The 27,882-nt window shown below is 42.6% G+C and overlaps 1 protein-coding gene across 4 annotated transcripts in view; it reads left to right on the forward strand.

Moving 5' to 3' along the window:
- The window catches only part of RTTN (rotatin), a 685,521-nt gene that overhangs the window by 33,751 nt on the left and 623,888 nt on the right, over positions 1 to 27,882 (forward strand). For all 4 annotated transcript variants that reach the window (XM_029590900.1, XM_029590899.1, XM_029590897.1 and 1 more), the window contains exons 7-8: positions 20,415 to 20,565; positions 23,161 to 23,326. In XM_029590900.1, coding sequence (XP_029446760.1) covers positions 20,415 to 20,565; positions 23,161 to 23,326 — 317 coding nt within the window. The remainder of the gene's footprint in view (positions 1 to 20,414; positions 20,566 to 23,160; positions 23,327 to 27,882) is intronic.

The raw sequence follows: 27,882 nt of genomic DNA on the forward strand, positions 1-27,882 counted from the left end.
GTGTATATCATTAAAACCTTTCACTTTCTGAAGGTCTGTATCATATCCCCTGCACCTCCTATCTTCCAGGGTATACATATTCATATCCTTCGGCCTCTCCTTTATAGGTTTTCTGATACTGACCTCACACCATTTTCATAGCATCTGGACTGCCTCCATCCTGTTTCTATCCATTTGGAGATAAGGGCTCCAGAACTATCACAATACTCCAGGTGAGGCCTCACCAAGGACCTGTACAAGAGCATCACCACCATTTTCTTACTGGTTTTTCCTCTCTATGCAGCTCAGCATTCTTCTGGCTTTAGCTATTGCCTTGTCGCATTGCATTGCCATCTTCAGATCACCCGAAACTATCACCCCAAGATCCCACTCTTGCGCCATACATCAGCCTTGCCCCCCCCCCCCCCCCCCCCCCCATCTCATACTGCTCTTTTGGGATGCATGACTCTGCACTTCTTGGCATTGAATCCCAGCTGCCAAATCTTTGACCACTCTTCAAGCCTTCGTAAATCACTTTTCATTCTCCCTACCCCTTCAGGTGTGTCCACCCTGTTGCAGATCTTGGTATCATCCACTAATAGACAAACTTTACCTTCTATCTCTTCCACAATGTTGCTCACAAAGATATTGAACAGAACTGGTCCCAATACATATCCCTGTGGCATTCCACTTAACTCTGCTCTCTTCAGAGTAGATTTCATTTAACATTACACGCGGTCTTCTATCAGTCAACCAGTTTGTAATCCATTCCACCACCTTGGCGCTCAATCTGAATCTTCTCATTTTGTTCATAAGCCTCCTCTGTGGAACGGTATCAAAAGCTTTGCTGAAATCCAAATAGATGACATTGAGTGCATTTCCTTGATCCAATACTCTAGTCACCCAATCAAATCAATCAGATTTGTCTGATAGGACCTTCCTTTGGTGAATCCATGCTGCCTCGGGTCCAGCATCTTACCGGATTGTAGATAGTTCAGGATCCTTTCTTTCAGCAGCATCTCCATTAATTTTCCCAAGACCGAAGTGAGGCTAACCGGCTTGTAGTTTCCAGCCTCCTCTCTGCTACCACTCTCATAAAGTGGGACCACAACTGCTCTTCTCCAATCTCATGGCACCACTCCCGTTTCCAGGGATCTATTGAACAAGTTATTTAGCAGACCCACCAGAATACCTCTGATTTCTCGTAGTATCCTGGGTTGTACCTCATCCGGCTCCATGGACTTGTCTACATTCAGTTTTCCTAATTTTTTGAAATTCCTAGCTCTTCCCATTCATATTCTTCTGTATAAGGAGTTGTGTCTAGCCCATTCCCAATCAGCAACAGTCCTTCTCCAGTTGATATTAGCTACTATAATTTTAGCTTACATTGTTATAGGGATTTTGTAGGATCCTCTGTATTCGTGAGTTTTATTTTATTTTTTTAATAAATTCTCTTTTAGCTCTGCTAATAATATCAATACTCTACACTTCTGCCCTTTTAGTACTGCTGTCTGAGCAATCCCCTCAAAGACACACCAACAATGCAAATATACAAAACCTTTTGGCTATATTAGAGAGATTTAAGGCAGTAATAAGAACATTAGAACATGCCATACTGGGTCAGACCAAGGGTCCATCAAGCCCAGCATCCTGTTTCCAACAGTGGCTAATCCAGGCCATAAGAACCTGGTAAGTACTCAAAAACTAAGTCTATTCCATGTTACTGTTGCTAGTAATGGCAGTGGCTATTTTCTAAGTCAACCTAATTAATAGCAGTTAATGGACTTCTCCAAGAACTTATCCAATCCTTTTTTAAACATAGATACACTAACAGCACTAACCACTTCCTCTGGCAACAAATTCCAGAGCTTTATTGTGCATTGAGTGAAAGAAATTTCTCCGATTATATTTATTTATTTATTTATATATATATATATATATATATATATATGATCTGGAAAGGAATACGAAGAGTGAGGTTATCAGATTTGCGGATGATACAAAACTATTCAGAGTAGTTAAATCACAAGCAGACTGGGATACATTACAGGAGGACCTTGCAGGACTGGAAGATTGGGCATCCAAATGGCAGACAAAATTTAATGTGGACAAGTGCAAGGTGTTGCATATAGGGAAAAATAACCCTTGCTGTAGTTACAGATGTTAGGTTCCATATTAGGAGCTACCACCCAGGAAAAAGATCTAGGCATCATAGTGGATAATACTTTAAAATGGTCAGCTCATTTATATATATATATATATATATATATATATATATATATATATATATTATATATATATATATATATATATATATATATATATATATATATTATTATATATATTTATTTTATTTATTTTATTTATTTTATTAATTTCTATACCGGCTTTCACGACCAAAGGTTGCATCAAGTCGGTTTACATTTAACAAGTCGTGTAATAAACATAGAACTAGGGTAATTGAACTGGTGCAGAAAATAATAGTTACAATATATAATAGTTATATATATAATATATAATACAATATATAATATATATATACAATATATATAATATATAATATTAATATACAATATATATATATTAATATATAATATTAATATTAATATAATTAATATTAATTAATAATATTAATTAATATTAATATTAATATATATATTATATATTAATATATAATATTAATATATTATATACAATATATATATATATAATATATATATATATATATATATAATATATATATATAATATATATAATATAAATTAATAATATTAATTAATATTAATATTAATATATCTATTATATATTAATATATAATATTATATATACAATATATAATAGTTATATATATATATATATTGAAAAGCCAAGTACAGATCCCTGAGGCACTCCACTATTTACCCTTTTCCACTGAGAAAATTGTTCGTTTAATCCTACTCTCTGTTTCCTGCTTTTTAGCCAGTTTGTAATCCATAAAGGACATCACCACCTATCCCATGACTTTTTACTTTTCCTAGAAGCCTCTCATGAGGAACTTTATCAAATGCCTTCTGAAAATCCAAATACACTACATCTACCGGTTCACCTTTATCTACATGTTTATTAACTCCTTCAAAGAAGTGAAGCAGATTTGTGAGGCAAGACTTACCTTGGGTAAAACCATGCTGAATTTGTTCCCTTAAACCATGCGTTTCTATATGTTCTGTGATTTTGATGTTTAGAACACTTTCCACAATTTTTCCTGGCACTGAATTCAGGCTAACCGGTCTGTAGTTTCCCGGATCGCTCCTGGAGCCCTTTTTAAATATTGGGAGTTACATTAGCTATCCTCCAGTCTTCAGGTACAATGGATGATTTTAATGATAGGTTACAAATTTTTACTAATAGGTCTGAAATTTCATTTTTGAGTTCCTTCAGAACTCTGGGGTGTATACCATCCGGTCCAGGTGATTTACTACTCTTCAGTTTGTCAATCAGGCCTACCAGATCTTCTAGGTTCACCGTGATTTGGTTCAGTCCATCTGAATTATTACCCATGAAAACCTTCTCCAGTACAGGTACCCTCCCGAACATCCTCTTCAGTAAACACCGAAACAAAGAAATCATTTAATCTTTCCGCGATGGCCTTATCTTCTCTAAGTGCCTCTTTAACCCCTCGATCATCTAACTGTCCAACTGACTCCCTCACAGGCTTTCTTCTTTGGATATATTTAAAAAAGGTTTTACTGTGAGTTTTTGCCTCTACGGCCAACTTCTTTTCAAATTCTCTCTTAGTCTGTCTTATCAATGTCTTGCATTTAACTTGCCAACGTTTATGCATTATCCTATTTTCTTCTGTTGGATCCTTCTTCCAATTTTTGAATGAAGATCTTTTGGCTAAAATAGCTTCTTTCACCTCCCCTTTTTACCATGCTGGTAATTGTTTTGCCTTCTTTCCACCACATGTGACATATCTGGACAATTGGAAGTCCTGGACTCTGGGATGTCCAAGAGATGATTCATGTCGGAATCCCTGTGGCTTCACTGCAGGATCCCTTGGTTTTGAATGCTCATGGACACAGATTTGATCCCTGCTGATAGCAATGGGTCCAAACAGGCCTAGATCAGCCTCTTCAGGTTGACCTGGGCTAGGTGGTATTTTTTTAATCCTGAGTCTCATTTGTAAGTTAATGGCCATGGTATTCTTTGGCTATCTTAAGTTCGTATTGCCGGGATGGAGATTTTCTAAACCAATATGTCTCAGCTAGGACGCTCTGGTTCCTGGGGCTTAGTAGCTCACTCAAGGAGATTGTCAGATGATGGTGGATCTTTGAGAGACACATCACTTGGTATTAGTGGGGATGTGCTTGCTTCTTGAGACCTTCCAAGCCCTTAGGCAGCACAAGAAATTTTAGATTTCAGGATGTGCATGCTCTATTACAGCTATATCTCATTTTCTGCCCTAGCCCCTGTTAGGGGAGCTTTGAGTGGATTTGGAGTCTGTACTCCCTGATATTCCTTGTACCTCTGTTTTGGTCAGATTATCTATGTTAGATGACTCTGTAGGACTGCAGGTTGGAGCTACTATTTCTTTTGTTGAATTCAGGACGGAGTGCATTCCTTGAAGAAATTCCGGCTCCATCTTTCGTTCTATGGCTTGGTTCTTGTGAGTCTGAATTATGCTGGAGTATTTTTCTCCTTTGTGAGACTGCCCTGTGAGGATCAGTTTGAATGCCCCTTTGCAGACATTTCTCAGATTTTGATCTATTTTGTTCTGCGAGGAGTGGTGCGTTTTCCCTGTCGGTCGGAGTTCTGGTGGATTTGTTGTTCTTTCAGAGAGCTTGCTTAAAAGATTAGAGTTATATTCTCACAGGACCCATGTATTGGTGACTTTTTGTCATGCAGGTGGTATTCAGGGCATCCCTTTACCTCTAGTTGTTTTGGGTATGAATGCTCTTTTTCCCCTATTGCTTAGATTTCTTTTGTATCAGTTTTCCTCAGAAGGGAGCCTTTTAGGAGCCCTTCTTTTGTACCCTACTCTGTCTGGATTACAAGGTGTTTCAGTTACTTCCTTTCTGGTTGTATCCCATGATTTTGTGGGGTAAGGGGGGGGGGTGTCTTATTTTCAACCTTTCTTTCTTTAGGGGGTATTCTCCCTTGTTCCTGAAGGTATGTCTTCATCTCTATCTTGTGCCTTTGTTTCATGCTTTGCTTTCAGCTCTTACTTGAAAGCATTTTGGCCTAGCATTATACTTTACTGTGCAGTTACTCTTTACATGATTCCAGGCTTGACCTACCAGATCCATCTACAGTGGTACATTACACACACCCTCCTCAAAACCCACCCGTCTTACTGCCACAAAAGAGAGAGCGCTAACCATATCAGGTCCCACTAACTGGAATTCCATGCCTCCTGAACTGCGGCTGGAGCCTTGCTCTCATAAATAAAAAAACAAACAAACTTAAAACCTGGCTCTTTAAACAGGCCTTTCCATAATTTCCCCCCTCCCAGCTACCTCGCACAACCCCTCTCCTCCCTGCTTCAAAATTGTATATATTAATAAATGTATATTCTTATCAAGTTTTCCAGGTTAATCTGCCCTAATTCCTCACCTGCTTGTTCATTATCTAGATTTGTTCCGTTCTTCTTCCTCTTAATCTTATATTTATCACTGTAAAGTTACCATGTTTTTTTGTACTGTGTTTCCTAAAATGTTCCTTGTAAACTGATGTGATGTCCTTCGAATGTCTGTATAAAAAAGTGTCAAAATAAATGTCATTGCTTTATCTTGAACCAACTAAAGGACATGAATATCTGTTATTATACATAATAAATTTCACATACATATATTCAGTTATTATAACCATTTAACAAACAAGAATTAAGTTTTTTTTAAAATTTATATAATTTATTAAACATACATTTTATCACAACTTAACATCTGGCATATATAAATATTGCATCAATATCATTAAACAAGAAAATCTTATCTAAGACATATATATTATATTTTTCTTATATTTTTCAACATTGTGTGGATACCCAAACTACCCGCAATTTCCCACATAAATACAAACACTAAATGTCCCTTAAAATGTACTAACCATTCACTCATCCATCCAGCCAGTCATTTACTTAAAAAACTCCCCACCACTATTGCACCTTTCCCAAAAACATGTTTTACATACAAGAAATTCACAATACACAGATTCAGAATACGAGAACCCTAAAACAGTTTTTTACAAGCATCATGTCTTCAATATCAATTTTAATTTTAAATTTCTCGCATGTTCAATACTGCATTAGCGTAATGCAGTATTGAACATGCAAGAAATTTAAAATGGAACCTAACATCGTGTAACTACAGCAAGGGTTATTTTTCCCTATATGCAACACCTTGCACTTGTCCACATTAAATTTCGTCTGCCGTTTTGATGCCCAATCTTCCAGTCTTGCAAGGTCCTCCTGCAATGTATCACAGTCTGCTTGTGATTTAACTACTCTGAATAGTTTTGTATCATCCACAAATTTGATAACCTCACTCGTCGTATTCCTTTCCAGATCATTTATATATATATATATATATATATATATATATATTGAAAAGCACCGGTCCAAGTACAGATCCCTGAGGCACTCCACTATTTACCCTTTTCCACTGAGAAAATTGACCATTTAATCCTACTCTCTGTTTCCTGTCTTTTAATCAGTTTGTAATCCATGAAAGGACATCGCCTCCTATCCCATGACTTTTTAGTTTTCGTAGAAGCCTCTCATGAGGGACTTTGTCAAACGCCTTCTAAAAATCCAAATACAAGACATCTACCGGTTCACCTTTATCCACATGTTTATTAACCCATTCAAAAAAATGAAGCAGATTTGTTAAGCAAGACTTCCCTTTGGTAAATCCATGTTGACTATGTCCCATTAAATCATGTCTTTCTATATGCCCTGCGATTTTGATCTTGAGAATTGTTTCCACTATTTTTCCCGGCACTGAAGTCAGGCTCACTGGTCTATAGTTACCCGGATCGCCGCTGGAGCCTTTTTTAAATATTGGGGTTACATTGGCCACCCTCCAGTCTTCAGGTATAATGAATGATTTTAATGATAGGTTACAAATTTTAACTAATAGATCAGAAATTTCATTTTTGAGTTCCTTCAGAACCCTAGGATGCATACCATCCGGTCCAGGCGATTTGCTACTCTTTAGTTTGTCAATCTGGCCTACTTCATCTTCCAGGTTCACAGTGATTTTGTTCAGTTCGTCTGACTCATCACCCCTGAAAACCATCTCTGGAACTGGTATCTCCCCAACATCCTCATTAGTAAACACGGAGGCAAAGAATTCATTTAGTCTTTCTGCAATGGCCTTATCTTCCCTAAGAGCCCCTTTAACCCCTCTGTCATCTAATGGTCCAACCGACTCCCTCACAGGTTTCTTGCTTTGGATATATTTTAAAAAGTTTTTATTATGAGTTTTTGCCTCTATGGCCAACTTCATTTCAAGTTCTGTCTTTGCCTGTCTTATCAATGTTTTACACTTACCTTGACAATGCTTATGTTTTATCCTATTTTCTTCAGATGGATCCTTCTTCCAATTTTTGAAGGATTTTTTTTGGCCAAAATAGCCTCTTTCACCTCACCTTTTAACCATGACGGTAATAGTTTTGCCTTCCTTCCACCTTTGTTAATGCGCGGAATACATATGGACTGCACCGCTAGGATTGTATTTTTAAACAATGTCCAAGCCTGTTGAACACTTTTAACCTTTGCAGCTGCACCTTTCAGTTTTTTTCTAACTATTTTCCTCATTTTATCAGTTTCCCTTTTTAAAATTTACTGTTAGAGCTGCAGATTTACTTATTGTCCCCCTTCCAGTTATTAGTTTAAATTTGATCATGTTATGATCACTGTTGCCAAGTGGCCCCACCACTGTTACTTCTCTCACCAAATCTTGTGTTCCACTAATAATTAAATCTAAAATAGCTCCCTCTCTTGTTGGTTCCTGAACCAATTGCTCCATGAAGCAATCATTTATTACATCCAGGAACTTTGTCTCTAGCAAGTCCTGATGTTACATTTACCCAGTCAATATTGGTGTAATTGAAATCTCCCATTATTATTGCACTGCCAAATTGGTTTGCTTCCCTGATTTCTCTTAGCATTTCATCATCTGTCTGACCATTTTGTCCAGGTGGACGGTAGTATACTCATATCACTATACTCTTACCCAACACACATGGTATTTCTATCCATATAGATTCTACTGAGCATTTACTCTCTTGTATGATCTTTATCCTGTTGGACTCTATACCCTCCTGGACATAAAGTACCACACCCCCACCAAGTTGATCCTCCCTATCATTACAATATAATTTGTACCCTGATATAGCACTGTCCCATTGGTTATCCTCCTTCCACCAAGTCTCTTGATGCCAATTATGTCAATCTCATCATTTGCTGCTATTCACTCTAACTCTCCCATCTTACTTCTTAGACTTCTGGCATTGGCATACAGACATTTCAAAGTGTGTTTTTTTGCTTGTTTTAACAACCTGCTTTTCAGTTGTTTGGGATAATTCGGAAATCATTAGCTTTGGTGATTTTTTTTTTTTTACCATATAGGCATATGAACTATGTTTACTTTTAATGGAACCTCTCTGTTGGGATGCCCTAACTCTCCTGTTTCATTAGTATCCTTCAAGGATACATTTCTTCGAATCATGTACTGCTGAGTGACTGTCGGCTTTCCCCCCTTGTTCTAGTGCTCTATCTCCTTTTTGAAAGTTTGTGCCAGCAGCTTGGTTCAACTCTGGTTAAGGTGGAGCCCATCCTTTCGGAAAAGTCTCCCCCCTGATCTTCGTCTGGAACCATGCCCGTTAACCTTCAAAAAAGAAAAGCTCAAAACGTGGCTCTTCAGACAAGCATAATGAATGAACTTTCTCATACACGGGACTTGACAGGATGTAATCTACTTATTATCTGAATGTTAACTTATCCATTAGCTCACCCTCTTGCTGTAACCCTCATGCCTACCTCTTTATCTTTCCCCCTCCCCTTCTCCCCCCCCCCACCATAGAATTAACTCTGTATTCATCAGTGAAGATGGGGGCCATCTCTGTTCCTTTTTACCAGTACACTTTATTTAAACAATTCTTTTTGCTACCAGTTCTATATGTTATCAGTAACTTATTAATCATTTAATATTTATTACCCTAAATCCCAGTAGATGTAATCCCTGTTCTATGTAATGGTATTACAAAATAGTTATATCACTGTAAACCCATGTTGATGTTTTGCTGTAAACCGACGTGATATGTATTCTTGTATGAATGTCGGTATAAAAAAGTTCTAAATAAATAAAATAGCAGCATCCTTGATGGAAGGGGGCTTTGGGGAAAGTTTTAGGGGCAGATTTATGGGCTCTGCATAAGGCCTTGCGTTAAACTCTATAAGGTCCCAAGGGAACCTACTCCTTGGGGTTTTCTCTGGAATTTGTGCTAGTAATGTACCAGGCCTTCTGGTTGAAGATCCCCAGACCAGGATGTTAATGTATAAAAGGAGTAGGGCCCCAAGATGCTCAAGGGCCACCCTTACGGCTAAGACCTCGCCAGCCCGAACTGCCACCCCAGACTCTAGGGAAGAGCCCTGGTCGCCAGATAAATCAGAGCCTAACATGTGCCCAAGCTCTCAGGAAGAGGGGCAGTACCTGTCAGAGGAGGAGAATTCAATAGTAAGGATGTTCTGAAAGGAGGTGCTTTCAGCCCTCATTGCCAATATACAACTGACCTTGAAGATTTCAGACACCAAAGTTGAATATCTGTTGGAAGACGATCCCATCCTTCAGGGAATAAGAGAGCCTTTCTTAGCATTCAGATAGGTGGATCCACACAAGTGGGTTATGCACTGCTATCAGCAGATGGTGATGGAGCAAACTATGTATTTAATGATTGTTTTATTAAATGTGGTATAACATATGTTTATGTGATATGTAATAATAAAGGATATAAACAGTTGAAAGGTGATATTGAAGATCAATTTAAACTGACATTGACATTGTGTATTTGTGGTAATACTTTGGGAGTCCCTAAGTGTGTTGGATTGTGTAATTTACTGAGGGGACTTATTAGTGCTCCGTAGTGATTGTGCCAGATGGAGCAAAGCTGACATCACAGTATATATACCCATGCACCGACATCAGCCTGCCAGTAGTCTCCATCTCCAGGAGATGGTGGACGTGCATCTCCCTACTGGGGGTTCCATTACAAATTTTTTTTGTAGAAGTTTATTTCCCTGCTCTCCTGTGTTGATATCTTATGGTCACTCCCTCAGTTGAGTTTTCCTGAGGTGATATCTTCGGATCCCTCCCTCAGATGAATGCCTTGGTCTGGTAGCTGGTTTCTGCCGGCATGGACTTATCTGTAGTTTAAAACAAACAAACAAAAAAAAACCCAGCATAAAGGCAAGTGGGTGCAGCAAGCGAGTGTGGTGGTTAAGTTCTCTACCCTCTCTCCCTGCAGCTGGAGACTGACGCTGTATTCATCCAGCTAGGGCAGAGCTCAGGTAAAGAGAAATTAAAAAAAAAAAAAAAAAAAAAGAGCTAGTGGGAGTTGATTTTAGGGATTCCTTCCCCCCACTCTCTGTCCTTGGCACGCTGATCTGACGTCTATTCCTGCCTCCGGGGGAGCTTGGGAATTCGGGCAGCTTGGTGGGTGAGCATCCTTCTGGGCTAGGCCCTGCTCTCAGACTTAGATTCTTTACTTTGTGGTAGGCAGCAGCAGCATTTGTGTGCTTTTTCTCTGCGCATCAGGCTGCCCTGTTCAGTACGTAGGTTTGTGCTTATGCACCCGGCTGCACATCTGTTTGTGCGCTTAGCTGGGCCCTCAGTTACTCACATAAGGGTTCCTACCTGGGTGCTCAGCTGTGTGCGTGGGGGTGCCTAGGTGGGCGCACAGTGATGCATTTAAGGGTGCCTAGGTGGGCACTCGAGATGCATCCAGAAGGTGAGCACTCAGGTGGGAGCTCAGTTTGTGCATCTACCTGAATAGTGTATTAGGTGCCTAATCTTTGAGTGCCTATATTTTGTGCGCCTAATTTTTTTCAGCGCCTATTGCGAGCACAGCTGGGCGAACAGTTCACAGATATCTGTTGGAGCATCCTGAAAATGCTGTGGTGCCTATTGCAAAGAAGTTTAAGCACCTTAACCTTTGTGCTGCTTGCCATATTCAGACATCTCTGCCTAGTGTTCCCTCTAATTGTGTCAGCACTGTTTTGGAGGCTTTGGGAGAAATGTCTCTATCTGATTTTGCTAAGCCTGGTCCTTTCCAGCATGATGCAGGAATGGAAAAATATCTGCCAGAGATTTCACCTGAGTTTGGGGCTCCCCTTACTGGTTCGTCAGTGGGGGAAGGTAGTTCAGTGGGTGCAGGACCGATGCCCCCTGGTTTTCACGTAGACCCCTCCGCCTTTTCTTGAGTGGAATTTTTCAAAGGCTGCAGTTCTTTCTTCAGGTGCAGTTATCTGCCCCGGCCAAGCTTAATAGATCAGGATCACATGCTGCTGGTGCTGCAGGTAAGTGTCATAATACATCTAGACCTGCTGTAGGTCATGCCGACAGGAAGTTGGATGGCACTGGTGATGAAGCCAATCCTGTCTCCCTGGAGGATGGGAAAAATTCCTCCAGGGCTGGAGCTATATAGAGCTATGTTGCATTTCTTTCATAGAGATAAGTTACCAGCTCTGAATTCCCAGACACTGAAGATATTGGGAGTACGGGGGGGGGGGCTGATTCCATGTCTGAGCCAAAGAAAGATCCCATTTTGATTTCTTTGCGTAAAGCATCATGTTTCTTCCCTTTTATCGCGGCTATTCAAGAATTGATTGATCTTGAATGGGGTACCGTGGAAGCTAATTTTAAAGGGGGACAAACCTAGGGGAAGGGCTGTAGCCCCTGGATCCGGCTGCAAGAACATAAGAACATATGAAATTGCCATGCTTGGTAAGACCCCAAGGGTCCATCAAGCCCAGCATCCTGTTTCCAACAGAGGCCAAACCCCAGGCCACAAGAATCTGGCAACAATGTTCCCTCTGTCTGATATGCTATGTGCGCAAAAAGTTTGTTGTGTGCAACTTTTCCAAAACTTAACTTAATGTTGTGCATCCAAACTTACAACTCAGCCTACTGGAGTTAAAAAAAAAAAAAAAAAAGTGAAGACCTAGTGAAATGTTAACATGTTTATATACTTTTTAACTAAAGAGGCTACTAAGGTATAGCAAGTAGAAAGCATAACAGTTTATTTGTTTTATACTATATATACTAGGCGAATGCACCTCATAGCTCAGTTCACAACTTCACAGTCCATAATATTTACATTTTTTCCCTGCGGTCTTTGACATTTGTCCATTCGTTATAGATTCTGTCAAGATCTATATTTCCGCCATCTAGTTGATAGTTCTTCACATGTATGATCATATCCAAATGCTCCGTCTGTAAGCGATTCCGCGATTTGGTTTTCGTAGCGTTCATTAAACTGAAGCCACTACACAGTCTACACTGAATGCCATGAATGTTTCCTGTCGATAGCAGGGCTGAATTAGCCATGCTGTCATGGGATCTGTCAATCAGGTCCGGGAGGCGGAGCTTGTCAAAGCAGAGATTAGAGCTTTGCTCTCTGCGGCTGCGCGTGTGTTCCTGCGCAGGAAAGTAACGGAATCTCCTCAGTCTGTTTTTTCCGCGAGCGGGATCGCACGCGGAGCTGTTCTTCTCAGCATTGAAAAATAGAAATGTCAAAATCGGGGTTTAAACCCTGTAATTGCGGTAAGGTAATGTCGGTCACGGATGGTCATGACCAATGTTACCGATGCCTGGGGCCAGATCACAATCGTGAGGATTGTGAGTATTGTTCAAGAATGTCTCCAAGAGCCCTAAAACAACGGGCCTATAGAATTCAGGAACTTTTTGCCTCATCGGAGTCATCAGAGGCTCATTCGTCACCTGGCCCTATTTCGTTACAGGCTCCCTCAAAAAAGAGGGCATCGTTGTGGGATCCTCAATCCTCCAAAATTGGAGGTAAGGACTTGACGAACCAGCAAGGGCAATTGGATTTTAAAAAATCCACAGTCTCAGAATCGCCGGCGCAGGAGACATCGGCGCCAGACATCCAAGTGCCTAAAACTTCTGTGCCTAAAATACCTTCTGCGCACAAGACGACTGTGCGCACGACGCTGAAAGACCCTGCGCGCACAGCGCCGAATACTTCCGCGCACAAGACGCCAATGATTTCTGCGCGCACGGTGCCGACGACATCTACGCGCAGGATCTGTCTGTACGCATGGTGCCGGAGACATCGGCACCGATCACTCCTGGGCGCATAGAACAAAAAAGATATGCGCACAAGAGTTGTGCGCATAAACCCAAATCGGTGCACAAATCACCAGATCATGGCTTAAAGCGACGATGTGGACATTCCAGAAGATCTTATTCCATCTCTCCATCGCTAACGCCACCTCGTTCAGGTACTTCCCCCTCTTCGAGAGCTACTTCGACAGAGTATACAATAAAACGTAGAAAGCGATCACCGTCTTCACGTACAAATCATACAGATTCTTTGTCACACTATTATCATAAGCACTCTCGGCACTCCCACCACAGAAAGTCTGAAAAAAGGAGTGCAACATGGGAAGTAAGCCCTTCGACTTCTATATCATCTCATGTACCAACTTCAAACACCTTCTCCCACAGAGAAGTCATACAAGTTGATTCCTCTAATGCTTCTACAGCTTCATTGGATTCGAGGGACATCATATGCGACAAAAAACAGAAAGACCATAAAGTATACACTACTTTACCTCAGAACACGCCAATGCACCCTAAAGCGTGTGAGTCACAAGAACCAGATAATCGTGAAACTCTTCAGTCAGCATTCAAAATGACTAATATTGCTGCTGATAGTTCTCCGGAACATAAGATGCAAACTAATAGAGAACAGTTGGTAGAGCCTCCGACATCTCCCAGAGCAAACCAACAAGCTTCACCAAATTATAAACAGGATACATCATTTGACTCTCCTTCACCGCAAACATCCCCATCATCATCTACAGGATTCCCATCGGATCCGCAGGAACAACCTCAGGAGCTGTATTCCCCTCCGGAAGACCTTACATACCCAAAATTTCTAGAAAAATTGGGTACAATACTGCATCTAGAGGTCCAAAAAGAGACAGACCCTAGGTCAGAAACCCTTGGTCTCCTAAACATTTTTGATATTCCAGGAGAACCAACATCTCTTCCACCACAAGAAATCCTGCACTCCGACTTACAGAAATCCTGGGAAACACCTTACGCAATCTCAGCAGTATCCAGGAAGACGGACATAAAATTCCATTTGAGGACAACATCACCGTATTCTATACCACAATTACCTCATGCTTCAATTGTGGTAGAATCAGCGATGCAAAGATTTAAGAAAACAAAGTCGCATTCCTCATACCCACCAGCGAAAGATAACAAATATTTGGATGAGTTTGGTAGGAAAATATACCATAACTCCATGTTGAGTGCCCGAATTATGCACCATCAATTTTACATGGTACAATACCTCTGAGTGCATACAAGCTATAAAAGGGATGTTATCTTCAACGGCGGATCAGATACCACCGCCGCTTCACGACATGGAAGAATGCTCGCAACACCTTTTGAGGTCAATCTATGAAGCATATGAAACATCTTCCAGAGCATCTGCAACAGCTATTGCAGCCCGAAGACTAGCATGGTTACGCTCAAGTTCGATACGTGAAGATTTGCACGAGAAACTAACAAACCTCCCATGTACAGGAGATAACCTGTTCGGGGAACGATTTCAGGACACAGTAGGTAAACTGAAGGAAGAAGCTCTAACAGTACAATCATTAACATCACAACCTCATTATTCGACTGCATGTCGTTATATGGGATCTACTCATCGGCAATCATATGCTAGGAGATCTTACAGTTTTACCAGTCCTTTCGTACACAGTCCTACCCTTCTTACCAGCGTCCTGCTCCACAACAAAATACTTCCAACCAACGTAGAGGTAAAGCACGTAACCAGAGACAGCAGGCTCAACAGCCGGCTACTGCACTAAAATCGACTCCATCTTTTTAGTTACCCAGCCACCATCACAACAGCAAGCACCACCTGGCAGGATTCATTCTTGCCTAGCAGCCTGGGAAAGGATAATATCCAATCAATGGGTTTTGGAGATAGTACGACACGATTATCAACTCCAGTTTGTCACAAAACCCACATTACCTCATCTTTCCACTTTCAAGACTCACGACTTCCAACCAAAATTGGAGGAGGAAATTGCTTTGCTTCGCAAACAACAAGCAATTTGACAAATTTTCCTGGGAAACCAATCAGTAGGATTTTATTCCCCATATTTCCTCCTAACCAAGAAGTCGGGTGGCCTTCGTCCCATACTAGACCTAAGGGAATTGAACAAATTTCTCACCAAAGAGAAATTCAAAATGGTATCGTTGAAATCAATCCTTCCTCTGATTCAAACCAACGATTGAATGTGTTCCATCGATCTCAAGGATGCCTACACACACATTCCAATCCATCCATCCTCGTGGCGTTACCTATGATTTCGCTACAACCATCAACACTACCAGTACAAAGTTCATCCCTTTGGAGTATCGGCTGCACCCAGGGTTTTCACCAAATGCATGGTTGTGGTGGTGGTTATACCTTGTCTGAGATGAGCCATCTTCCAATATCTGGACGATTGGCTCATAATCGCCCCAGCTCCAAACATCTTACTCTATCACCTCCAGCAGGTGATACAATGCTTACAAGAGTTAGGCTTGGTGATCAATTTTCAGAAATCTCACCTACAACCTACACAACAACTACAATTCATAGGAGCATGCCTGGACACCACTTGCAACCGGGCATTCCTACCAAACGACAGAATATCACAATTCCATCACCTTCTACACGATTTGAACCTTACTCAGAAACCTTCAGCGAGACAAGTTCTAGTAGTCTTAGGCCACATGGCGGCGGCTATTTTCACGGTTCCCAACACCAGGCTACACATGAGATGCCTGCAATGGGGTTTGAAACGTCAATGGAAACAGCACTCTCAACCATTGACACAGAAAGTATCGTTGACCTCCGTGATGAGGAAAGACATAACATGGTGGCTCCTAGACTCCACCCTGTCCAAAGGAGCATTGTTCAGCTCCCCTCCCCACAACGCATTCTTAACCATGGATGCGTCTCGCAAGGGCTGGGGGGCACACCTCGAGATTTACGAGACACAAGGTTTATGGCCAATCTCGGAACAGAACCTGCAAATAAATTTATTAGAACTCAGAGCGATTTGGAAGGCCTTACAAGTGTTCCAAGACCATCTGAAAGGCCGCAGGGTCATGATCTACACGGACAATCAAGTAGCAATGTTTTACATCAACAAACAAGGAGGGTCCGGTTCATGGTCCCTTTGCAAGGAGACCCTGCAAATATTCGAACACACTCACAAAAATTGCATACATCTACAAGCAACTTACTTACCAGGAGTAGCAAACACAAGAGCGGACAGGCTAAGCCGCATCTTTCACCCTCACGAATGGGCACTCAATACAGAAATAGCCCAAGTCGTATTCATGCAGTGGGGGACTCCTTCGATAGATCTCTTTGCAACGGAAATCAATGCTCAAGTTCCCAAATTCTGCTTGATAAGACCAAGCCAATTCAGGATCGCCCAAGATGCCTTCCTCATTCCGTGGATGACAGGCTTCCTATGCACCTTTCCTCCCATACCACTCATAACAAGGACAATTCAGAAGTGCATAGCAGACAAAGCTCAACTGATACTCATCGCCCCGGCCTGGCCGAGGCAACCGTGGTACAGTTTTCTTCTCCAACTATCCATCATGGATCCAATTCGATTACTGAATCGCCTAGATCTTCTCTGCCAAGATCAGGGGACACTTCTACACCCGTTACGCTCATCTCTCCACTTGACAGCGTGGAAATTGAGAGGCTCCTTTTAACAGAACAGGGAGTTTCCACTTTGCACAATTCATTTTGTTCGAATCTAGGAAACTCTCAACCAGGAAAAATTATAGCTATAAATGGAAACGCTATTCTACCTGGTGCTATTCCAAAGGGGTACCACCATTGGACTGCTCACCTGAATTGCTCATTGATTAACTGCATACACTATATGTAGCTGGTCTAGCAACATCATCCATCAGAGTTCTTCTCAGCGCCATAGGTGCCTATCATAGACCAGTTAACAATATTCCTATACCCAATCACCCCTTACTATCCCGTTTCATCAAGAGGTTAATTCATCTTCGTCCTCCAATTGCTAAGCCTCCAGTTCTGTGGAACCTCAACATAGTTTTGGAACAGCTCATGCTTTCCCCATTTGAACCCATGGACTCAGCACACATTAAATACCTCACATGGAAAGTTGTATTCCTGGTTGCAGTAACATCGGCACGAAGAGTTAGTGAGTTGCAGGCCTTGGTCCATTATTCACCATATCTGCAGTTTCATTATCAAAAAATAGTTCTCCGAACTCACCCATCCTTTCTGCCAAAAGTGGGTTTCTCAATTCCATCTCAATCAAACCATGGAATTACCCATTTTTTTCCCCTAAACCTCATGCAAATGATAGGGAAAAACTACTGCACACACTAGATTGTAAAAGAGCCTTAGCATACTATAAAGAGAGAACAAACTCGGACTCCCGTGTTTCTCAACTCTTTATCTCCTTTGACCCAAAGGCACCTGGATTACCGGTGACTAAACGCACCATCTCCAGCTGGATAGCGCAGTGCATCACATTCTGTTACGACAAACAGAAACTACAACTATGTTCAGAGCCTAAAGTGCACCAAGTCAGAGCAGTAGCAGCCTCATTGGCACACTTAAAGAATGTGCAACCCGTAGACATGTGCAAGGCAGCTACATGGTCATCGCTTCATACCTTCACATCTCACTACTGCCTTGATCAACAGGCAACCACTGATGCGAAGATAGGGCAGGCAATCCTGCAATCTCTATCCTCCTGTCCAAGGTGACCGCCACAATGTTAATGATCACGTACAAACATATATATCAGAAATAACGTGATTGGGAGCTTGGGACTCCCATGACAGCATGGCTAATTCAGCCCTACTATCGATGGGAAAAAGCAAGTTTGCTTACCGTAAACGGTGTTTCCGTAGATAGCAGAATGAATTAGCCATGCTGACCCACTCTCCTCTCTGGCAGTCACCTAATCTTCGACTACACTACAGCGTAATCACAGACTGAGGAGATTCCGTTAATTTCCTGCACGGGAGCACACGCGCAGCCGCAGAGAGCAAAGCTCTAATCTCTGCTTTGACAAGCTCCGCCTCCTGGACCTGATTGACAGATCCCATGACAGCATGGCTAATTCATGCTGTCATGGGATATATATATATATATATATATATATCTGACACGCTGTGCTTGGGATTGTGCACCCCCTTGCGCGTGCAAGTTATAAAATCAGAGGTCGGCGCGTGCAAGGGGTTGCACAATCCCAAGCACAGTTGTGCACCTTGCGTGCGCTGAGCTGCACTGCCTTCCCCCGTTCTCTCCCAGGCTGCTCCGAAATCGCCTGCTGACGCGTGATCCCAAGCACAGCGTGTCAGCGGTGCGGCATTTGAGGGTGTTCTGGGGCAGGGCTGTGGGCGTGGTGCTGGCCTGGGGGCGTGGCCGAGGCCTCTGAACTAGCCCCCGGGCCGGGGAATGGCCCGCTGGTGCACGTAAGTTACAACTGCCTTGGGCAGGCTTAACTTTCTTAGCAAAGGTAGGGGGGATTTAGTTAGGGCTCGGGGGTGGGTTAGGTAGGGGAAGGTTGGGGGGGGGCCGGAAAAAAAGTTCCCTCCGAGGCAGAATACTCGGCTAGGCGTGCGCAGGTTGCACAATTGTGCACCCCCCTGCGCGCGCTGACCCTGGATTTTATTACATGTGCAGAGCAGCGCGCGTATGTTATAAAATCGGGCGTAGTTGTGTGAACAAATCTACGCCCGCGCATAACTTTAAAAATCTACCCCATTATGTATTGTCAAAACCTGTTCATGTCAGAAGCATTTACTTGATGCTTGGTTTATCATTTTGGGTACTTCAGAAGTTTAATCTTTTTTTTTAATTAGTTTTATGATGTCACCATTTCACATAGATAGTTATGAATATCTATATAAATATCTATATAATATCTATATAAACTGTTACAATGTAAACCGAGTTGATTTGTAACTTCTTACAAGAATTTCGGTATATAAAACTGTTAAATAAATAAATAAAAATGTAAATGTTCGTTTGTTCAAAATCTTAAATCTTCGAAAGTTCTTCACCGATTGCTTTGAAATTTTGACACAACGTTGCATTCGAATACGCGCGTGTTTTTCTATACCTATATTATATAGATGTCACACCTGTGACAGGCAAAACCATGTTTTTTGGGAGAAACAGCGCCATCTGTTGGATGTTAAAGCAACGCACGCTATCTACAATATAAATGAGCTCTGACCAACGGACCGCAAATGGGCAGTAGAGAGCAGCTCTACCGCGCATGTGCGGACCATAGAGCTCTGCGCTACGTGCTGGGTGTCACAGAGGGGAGGAGGAAAGGGCAGATGAGTCGCCGCTCCGAGAAACTGCTCAGCCCGTTCCTCTGCCACTGGGGAAGGGGGGAGGGAGTAGGGACTGCCGGACAGTTACACACAGGAGGAGGAAAGGGTAGAAGAGTCGCCGAGCCAGTCTGTCCACCGCCGGGGAAGGGGGGGGAGGGAGTTGGGATGGCTGCGCATGTGCGGACCATTGAGCTCTGTGCTACGTGCTGGGTGTCACAGAGGGGAGGAGGAAAGGGCAGATGAGTCGCCGCTCCGAGAAACGGCTCAGCCCGTTCCTCCGCTGCTGGGGAAGAGGGGAGGGAGTAGGGACTGCCGGACAGTTACACGCAGGTGGAGGAAAGGGTAGAAGAGTCGCCGAGCCAGTCCGTCCACCGCCGGGAAGGGGGGGAGGGAGTTGGGACGGCCGGAGCAGAGCTAATGCGCATTGTGAAATTAAACCAGACTGAGCCATGGCAATGCGTGGCCGGGTACAGCTAGTATATGAATATATACTTTATAAGCTTATGATATTTCTGCCTTTTTGAATGCTTTTAGGGAGTGGTTTTATTTTTTACTTTGTCATTTTTGTTTTGTCCATAGATTTTTTTTTTTTTTTTAATTAGATGATTCCAGGTGTTGAAGATTTTTTTTTTTTTTCTGGATATGCTCTTCTTGTGGGGTCATTGCAGTGGTAAAATTAATAAACCTAATACTGAAGAAAAATACTTAAAAATTCTCATGTAAAGGGTTACTAATAGAATTTCTTTCTTTATAAAATTGTATTGTTTGTGCTATCAATATTTGTTTCAGAGTCTTTTGTCTTTGCTGAAGTTGGCATTTGGAAGAGATGGGAAACACTATTTAGCACTGCAAGCTGTATCATGTCTATATCAGTTATGTGCTAATTTGAAAAACAGACTTAATTTTCACAGAGATCCCAATTTCTTCTGCATGAAACAGGGTAAGCATCTGTAATAGTATTTCTAACCCTATGAATGTTAGCTAATAATTTGAATGCATGCCATAGTCTGTTCATCTTTAGAACTCACTCTGAACTATTTGGAGAAAATTAGATAAAATAGAATATAATTTTAACAGTTTAAAAGTAAAAGCCCTATGAGGAGGAGTTGGGGAGAAAAATGTAGGTTTTCTGGAAATTTTTCTCATTTGCTTAACATTTGCTTTCAAATATTTCTCAAAAGATTTTAAGATGCAGAATTTCTTGTCCTGTGCCTTAAATAGATTTGTGAACTGATTTGCTTCTGGTTTCTTGTAATTCCTTGGGTGTGAGAAGGGCTGCAAAATCTGTTCCTTCCCGCAGAATTTGCGGGAGATCAGGGAGCCGAGTCAGATTCAGAAGCTAAGGCTCAGACTGCTGTTCCTTGTCTGTGCTTTCAGCTGCTTCTGCTTTTTGGCCCTTTATTTATTTTTTTTAGTTGCCCTCTTGACTGATATTGTGCCGAGACCTGGGTCCGAATCTCTGGGTTCACAAAACTGTCAGTGATGTTGCCACTGGACCCCAGAAGTCATGACTGCAACAATGGGAGCAGCACCTGTGCTCCTACTGCTCATTGGAGCCCTTCTCCTTTCACTGCCAGCTGGCCTCCATTCACAGTGAGAGCCCTCTCACAGGTTGCCACTGCTCTCTCTCTCTTGCCCTCTCACTTTGCACAGCAGAAAAAAATGTTTTTTTTTTTAACTCACACTGGTTTACCCCCTCACCCTTCATTTTGCTTAAGTGACAGGAGAAAATTGACAGCATGTCAGGCCATGTTCTTCTTTGCCGGCTAAGCCCAATTACTGTTTTCAAACATGGGCCAGATTCTGATCCACATTTGAAAGCATCTGGTCCGACCAGCAGAGGGAGGGAGGATGTAGACCGGGACATGCTGCTACTCTCCTCCTCCTTTCTGTATGAACAGTGCCGGTAGGGTGGTGGGGAAGTAGTTGTTAGAGAGATGGGGGATGAGGAAAGAATGGGAAGGATATGATTGATGTGTGTAGGAGGGTAGGTTGTGTGAGAAAGGGAAGAGTTGATGCAGGATGATAAGGGAACAGTTGATGGGTTGGGTGAAAAAGGAGTGTCTGGGGATAAGGGAAAGTGGATGGGGCATGAGGGAGGGTTGAGTGAAACAGGATGGGGTTGTGCTGGAGAGATCAGAGGGGTTATGGGGAAAATGGCTGTGAGATGGGGTGTATGATGGAACAACGGACTAGGGAGATGGAGGGAAGGAGATGGGGGACTGGGAAATCAGGGCTTCTGTGAAAGAGATGCTGGGGAAGGGGGGATGCTTTTCTGTGCACCCTCCGACTTAATATCATAGCGATATTAAGTCGGAGGTCCCGAAGAGTAAAAAAAAAAAAAAAAATTGAATTCGGCTCAATTTTGCCGGCGTCCGATTTCCAAGCCCGTGGCTGTCAGCAGGCTCGAGAACCGACACCGGCAAAATTGAGTGTCGGCTGTCAAACCCACTGACAGCTGCCGCTCCTGTCAAAAAGGAGGCGCTAGGGACGCGCTAGTGTCCCTAGCGCCTCCTTTTCCCCGTTTTTACCGCGTCACCTAATTTAAATACAGAATCGCGCGCACCGGCGAAGGGCCGGTGCGTGTGCCGGGAGAGCAGGCATTTGTCCGCTCTCCCGCGGACTTTACTGTATCGGCCCGAAAGAGAGGGCAACTTAATGCACTTACTGCTGACAAAATCCATTACAAATTGGATTTGATGAGACAGTCTTAACCAAGAGCATTTGGGATGTGTTTTTCATGGGGAAATTGACTGCTTTACATAGAAAAAAAAAATAAAAATCTTTACCTGTTTTCTAAAAGTTTTGGGACTGTATGTTTTATGGTATGAGCAGTAGTACTGAATTATATGCATTCTCTCCTTCTATTTTTAAGCTCTGATTTACTTATTGCCAGGCTAATCGTGACCTGCCATGGGCTAGTGGGTGGTTATGGGAAGGGGGAGAGAGCTGGATAGATGGGGTAAGAAGAGTTTTTATGGATATTAAAAATAAATGAGCCTTGTTGGACATGGATTTGTGACAGTATTATACTATGTATTTGGCCTGTATTTGTATGCTATTGATTGTGATGGTTCAATAGAGGTTAAATTAAAAAAAAATTCAAAATTTTCCTAATATTCCATTGATATCTATTCATTGTTACTAATAAATAGAATGAAACAATGACTTTTTAGAAATTTAAATTTTCCACCTTCATATCTTTGAGCACCAGCAATAATTTTTAACAACCATAGAATTTTAGGTTTTCTTTCATGTTTGTTTTTTTGTTTTACTTATTTTGCTTTTCTTGGCTTTTCCCTTTCTGCTGCCTCTTCTTTCCCATGCCACAGTTTAGCTTCTTTTTATATTCTTCCCTTTCTTCCCCATCCTTGGTACAGCCTGATGGCATGAAATTGCATTGGCTTGTGGCAGGCCCTCTGTATAGCCTTGCAGCAGATATTGTCTCAGGCTGCAGAGGCAGGCACCAGGTACCAACTTTAAGCTGTGCAAGGTATTTTTTCACTCCTGTACTATTTTTGTATTATTTTGTAAGATGCTGCTTCCCAGAATTCTTCTGTCTCCTACTGCCATGATACAAGAGGGAGCCATCACTCCCAAAATCCATCCCCTGGAAGCAGTAGTCCTCGGCCTTCTGTAATTGGACGTACAGGCCAGCGACCCCGAGGAGATGGTCAAGATTGGGATGCGGCATCTTCCAGGTAAGCTAAATTGGAAGAATTGTGAGATAGAAAAGAAAGGAATTATAAGGAAATAGAGTAATTATAGGAGATGGGAAGAAGAAGGTGGAGGGGTAGAAGTGAAAGAATTTAATAGGTAGTGAAGGAGAGGAAAGAGCAAAAGGTTAATTGAGGTATATTTAGGGAAATAGAAGGGTGATTGAGAGGAGATGGTGAGAAATTGGAGGACTGGAAAGGCAAAGTACATCTCCTTTTCTCCCATTACAGCTTCTACCTGCTGCACCTCATCCCCACTGATGGAATGAAGGGAGAGAAAGAATAAAAGATCATGGAGGATAGGAGGAAGAGAGGGAGAAGATCATTTTGGAGCAATGGATGAGGGGAAATAGGAAAGGAAAGATGAGATTGTGAAAGGTGGAAAAGAAGGAAAGGGGTTGTAGAGAAGAAAAATGGAAAGATGGGGAAGGTAAAGTGGAAAGGAAGAAGATACTATGGTAGGCAGAAATAACGGAAAACAATAGAGCAAGGACAAGATAAGATCATTAGAAGAATAAGGAATGAAAAGAGAGCCAAGCAAAGAAGAGGAAAAAAATGAAACCAGGAAGAGAGAGAGTCCAATCCAGAAAGATAAGAAAAAATGTTTTCTTAGCATCTAGTCAGATGAATCCAGAACCAGTGGATTATGTACCTCTGCCAGCAGATGGAGACAGAGCAAAGCTGATATCACAGTATATATACTCCTGCAGTGACATCAGACTGCCAATATTCTCCATCTCCAGCAGATGGTGGTTGTGTATCTCTCTACTGGGGATTGCTTCCAGTTTTAGAAGGAGAAATAAAATGAAATTTAATTTGTCCCACTCTCCTGCGGTGATATTCAATCCCTCTAACAGTTGAGAATTCCTGAGGTGATTTCTGTGGTCCCTCAGATGCATGCCTTGGTCTGGTAGCTGGTTTTGTTAGCCGACATGGACTTGGCTGTTAAAACAGCTGAAAGGCAGCGGGTGCAGGAAGCCGAGCACAGCGGTGATGGTATATGCCCTCTTCCCTTGCAGCCGGAGACCATCTCTGCACTGAGCTTGGTGCGTTGTTCCGACGTTAGTTTCTGCCCCCAAGGGAGGTTAAGGGACATGGGCAGCCTGGTGGGTTGAGCAGCCTGTGTGGGCTTGGCCCCGCTGTTAGGCTTTTCTCTGTGCACCGCGGCCTTTTTGCATGCCTTTTCCTGCACGTTAGGCTGCCCTCTTCAAGACTGTCAGTGCATGTAAGTGCATCTTGCTGTGCATCCAGGTTGTGCGCCCAGTTTTTGGACGCTTAGTCAGATGGCTGCTTGGGCATCCAAATGATAGCCGCTTCTGTGTTAGGCGTGCACTTGCCTGTGCGCACAATTTAGGGGCATTGTGCGCTTAAGTTTGGGACGCTTTGTTTTGTGATGCCTAGCCCTGGGACGTTTAAATTTTGAACACACATTTTACAGCGTGAATTTAGCTGGACACACAACTTTAGTCGTTTAAGAGTACTGACAAACCGATGGCACCTTTGGCCTCTGTGCTGTCTGTCATATTCGGGCATCTCAGACTGGTGTACCCTCTAACATATGCCAGTGCTGTTTAGAGGCTCAGGGAGAGTTATCTTCCTCTGATTTTACTAAGCCTGGCTCTTCCCAGCCTGATGATGGCCTGGGTAAAGACATGTCAGGAGGGGCTCCTGACCTTGGAACTCCCTTAACTGGTTCGTCAGCTGGGGAAGGTAGCTCAGTGGGCACAGCACAGGTGCCTTCTGGTTTTGGCATGGATCCTTTTGCCTTTTCTTGGGTAGAATTTTTCAAGGATTGCAATGCTTTCTTCAGGCGCAGTCCTTAGCCTCATCCAAACGTGCCAGGTCAGAGTTGCAGGTGGTGACCTCTCACTTGCCCAGTACTTCTTTTAAGCACTGAAGTACACCTAGATTGGCAGCAAGTCTTCCTGATAGGAATCCAAATGGCATGGATGATGAGGCCAATCCTGACTCACTGGAGGATGGGGAAATTCCTCTGGGACTGGAACCGTATAGGACTATATTCTGGTTCTTTTATAGCGATGAGCTACTGGCTCTGATTTCCCAGAAAATGCTGAGAAATACCTGAGGCAGATTCCATGTACATCCTAAAGAAAAATCCCATTTTGGTTTCTTTGCGTAAAGCCTCTTCCCCCCCCCCCCCCCCCTGTTGTGGAGGCCATCAAAGAATTGATTGATCTTGAGCGGGGTGCCTGGAGGCTAATTTCAAAGAAGGTTGGTTTTTGGAAAGCCTATATACCCTGAATCCGTTGGTGAGAGAACGTTTGCGTTTTCTGAAAGTGGATGCGCTTGTCTATGCCGTTTCCAAGTGAACTATTATCCCCTTGGAGGGAGGAGCAGCCTTGAAGGATGTGCATGATAGAAGGATTTAGGCCATCCTTAAGCAAGAATTTGAAGCAGTGGCGATGACCTTGCAGATAGCTTCTTGTTGTTTTCTGGTAGCTTGCTGTTTACTTCTCCCTCAGGAGGTCGATGAATCTGGATTGAATTCCAGGGCAGTTAGGGAGCAGCAGCCGCTTTTTTGGCCTCCCCCTGCGATTTGGTTCGCACCTCATCTAGAGGGGTGGCTTAGGTGATAGCAGCCAAGTGCCAGATTTGGCTCATAAATTAGTTGGCTGATGCAACCTCCAAGGCTAACTTTACGAAATTGCCCTTTAAAGGCTCCCTCTTGTTTGGGAGTTAGAGAAACTGGCCAGTAAGTGGTTCCTCGATTTCCGGAGGATAAGGAGCAGACACCACCCTCCTTTGGCATGAGAGGTCGTGCCAAAGAATCCAAGCATTTTTGACCCTTTCAGAGGACTCAACCTTTCGGTAAGTCTCAGTCCTTTTTTCCCCCCAGACGGGTCGTGGGTTGGGGTTGTGGAACCTCCCGAGCATTCCAATGAAGATTTGCCAACCTACCCCTGGGAACAGGAGATAGGGGGGACGCTCTCCTCTCTTTTATCAGAGGTGGGTTGAAATCATATCGGACAAGTGGGTCCTGGAGGTGATATGAGAGGGATATGCGCTGGAGTTTTTCAGTGTTCCTCGGGACATGTTTATGGTGTCTTCCTGCAAATTATTTCAAAATACCACCATGTAATACCGAAGATAGCTCGAGCCTGAGATATGTTATAGACAAGGAGACCTCATATATTATGGAGAGGCTTTTAATGCATTTGCATGTACCTCAAAGCCTTGAATGATATTATGCGGTGATAAAATTTTTTTGTTACACCGTATCAAACTGTTATAATCATTGGTCTCTTTGTCAAGGTTTAGTAATAGTTCCTTGCATCAAGGTTACAATGTAATGAAAAGCAATGAGAGAAATGAACACTTATCGTAGCGAAGTAGGCAGATGTGCAGCAGGGATAGAGTTCTGGCGTTGGCCCGACACGGCTCGTGTTTCTGGGAACCATCTTCAGGGGCCGCCGTTTGCCAGTGCTGTAATATAATATAATAACATTAGAACTTTAAAGACATGCTGTGCATGACTGTATACCACTGTGTACCTACTTATTCCCGAGTCTGCGGTCTAGTTCTGCTACAGGGCTGCAGCGCTATTCGGGCAGCAGGATCCGCCATTTTAGATCACAGGTTTTGTACCTACCGCTGGGGGCGGAAACAATTAATGTTGATGTCAAACCACTTAGTTGAATTAATTAGTTTTACTAAATGAGCGAAGACCATTCTACAGACTCATTAAGGCCGGACGGTGATTCTGAAGTTAAAGTAAAGATCCACCATTGCTCACGGAGGTTCAGCAATTGGTTAGCGTCTCCACTGCAGAAACTTGGCCTTATTTGTTTAAGTATTGTCCATTGAAGTTGATCAAAAGTGTGGCCATTTGTGATACAGTGATTAACCATGGGTGCCTCCATGTTTACAGTATTTAAGCGGCTGCGATGTTCAATGAGCCGCGTTTTGATTTTTCTACTTGTGCGTCCAACATATATTAGTTGGCACGGACACTGTATCAAGTAGACCACAAACGCAGAATTACACGTGGTTTCTGATCTTTTGGAATAGATCTGGCCTGTGCGGGGGTGCTGCCAAAACGATCCCTCCATGGTAGAAGAACACATTCCACAATTACCACATTTGACGTGATTACCTTGCTGTCTGGCTGTTTCCTGTATTTGGAGTGCTGCGTGCACTACAAAATCTTTTAAATTTTTACTGCGTTGATACGCAAACAACGGGTGTTCAGAAAAAATTTGATGTAGTTGTAAAACATGCCAGTGTCTCTTTATGCTTTGCATAATTAAATAAGATTTATCGGTGTGTGTGAGTACACAAATATCCGTGGTGACCGGGGGCCGGATTTTGTATTCCAACAGAGCCGATCGTTAGTGTATAATGAGACAACATCCATTGTGACTAGAGTGATTGGTTCCAATATTACTGTATGATTCTAAACTGTATGTTCTAAAAATGAAATCATACATTCAGGATACCACAGCAGTCTTAAAAGAACTGGCGAATCATACAGTAATATTGGAACCAATCACTCTAGTCACAATGGATGTTGTCTCATTATA

This window comes from Rhinatrema bivittatum, chromosome 2, assembly GCF_901001135.1.
Source record: "Rhinatrema bivittatum chromosome 2, aRhiBiv1.1, whole genome shotgun sequence".
Classification (NCBI taxonomy): Eukaryota; Metazoa; Chordata; class Amphibia; order Gymnophiona; family Rhinatrematidae; genus Rhinatrema; species Rhinatrema bivittatum.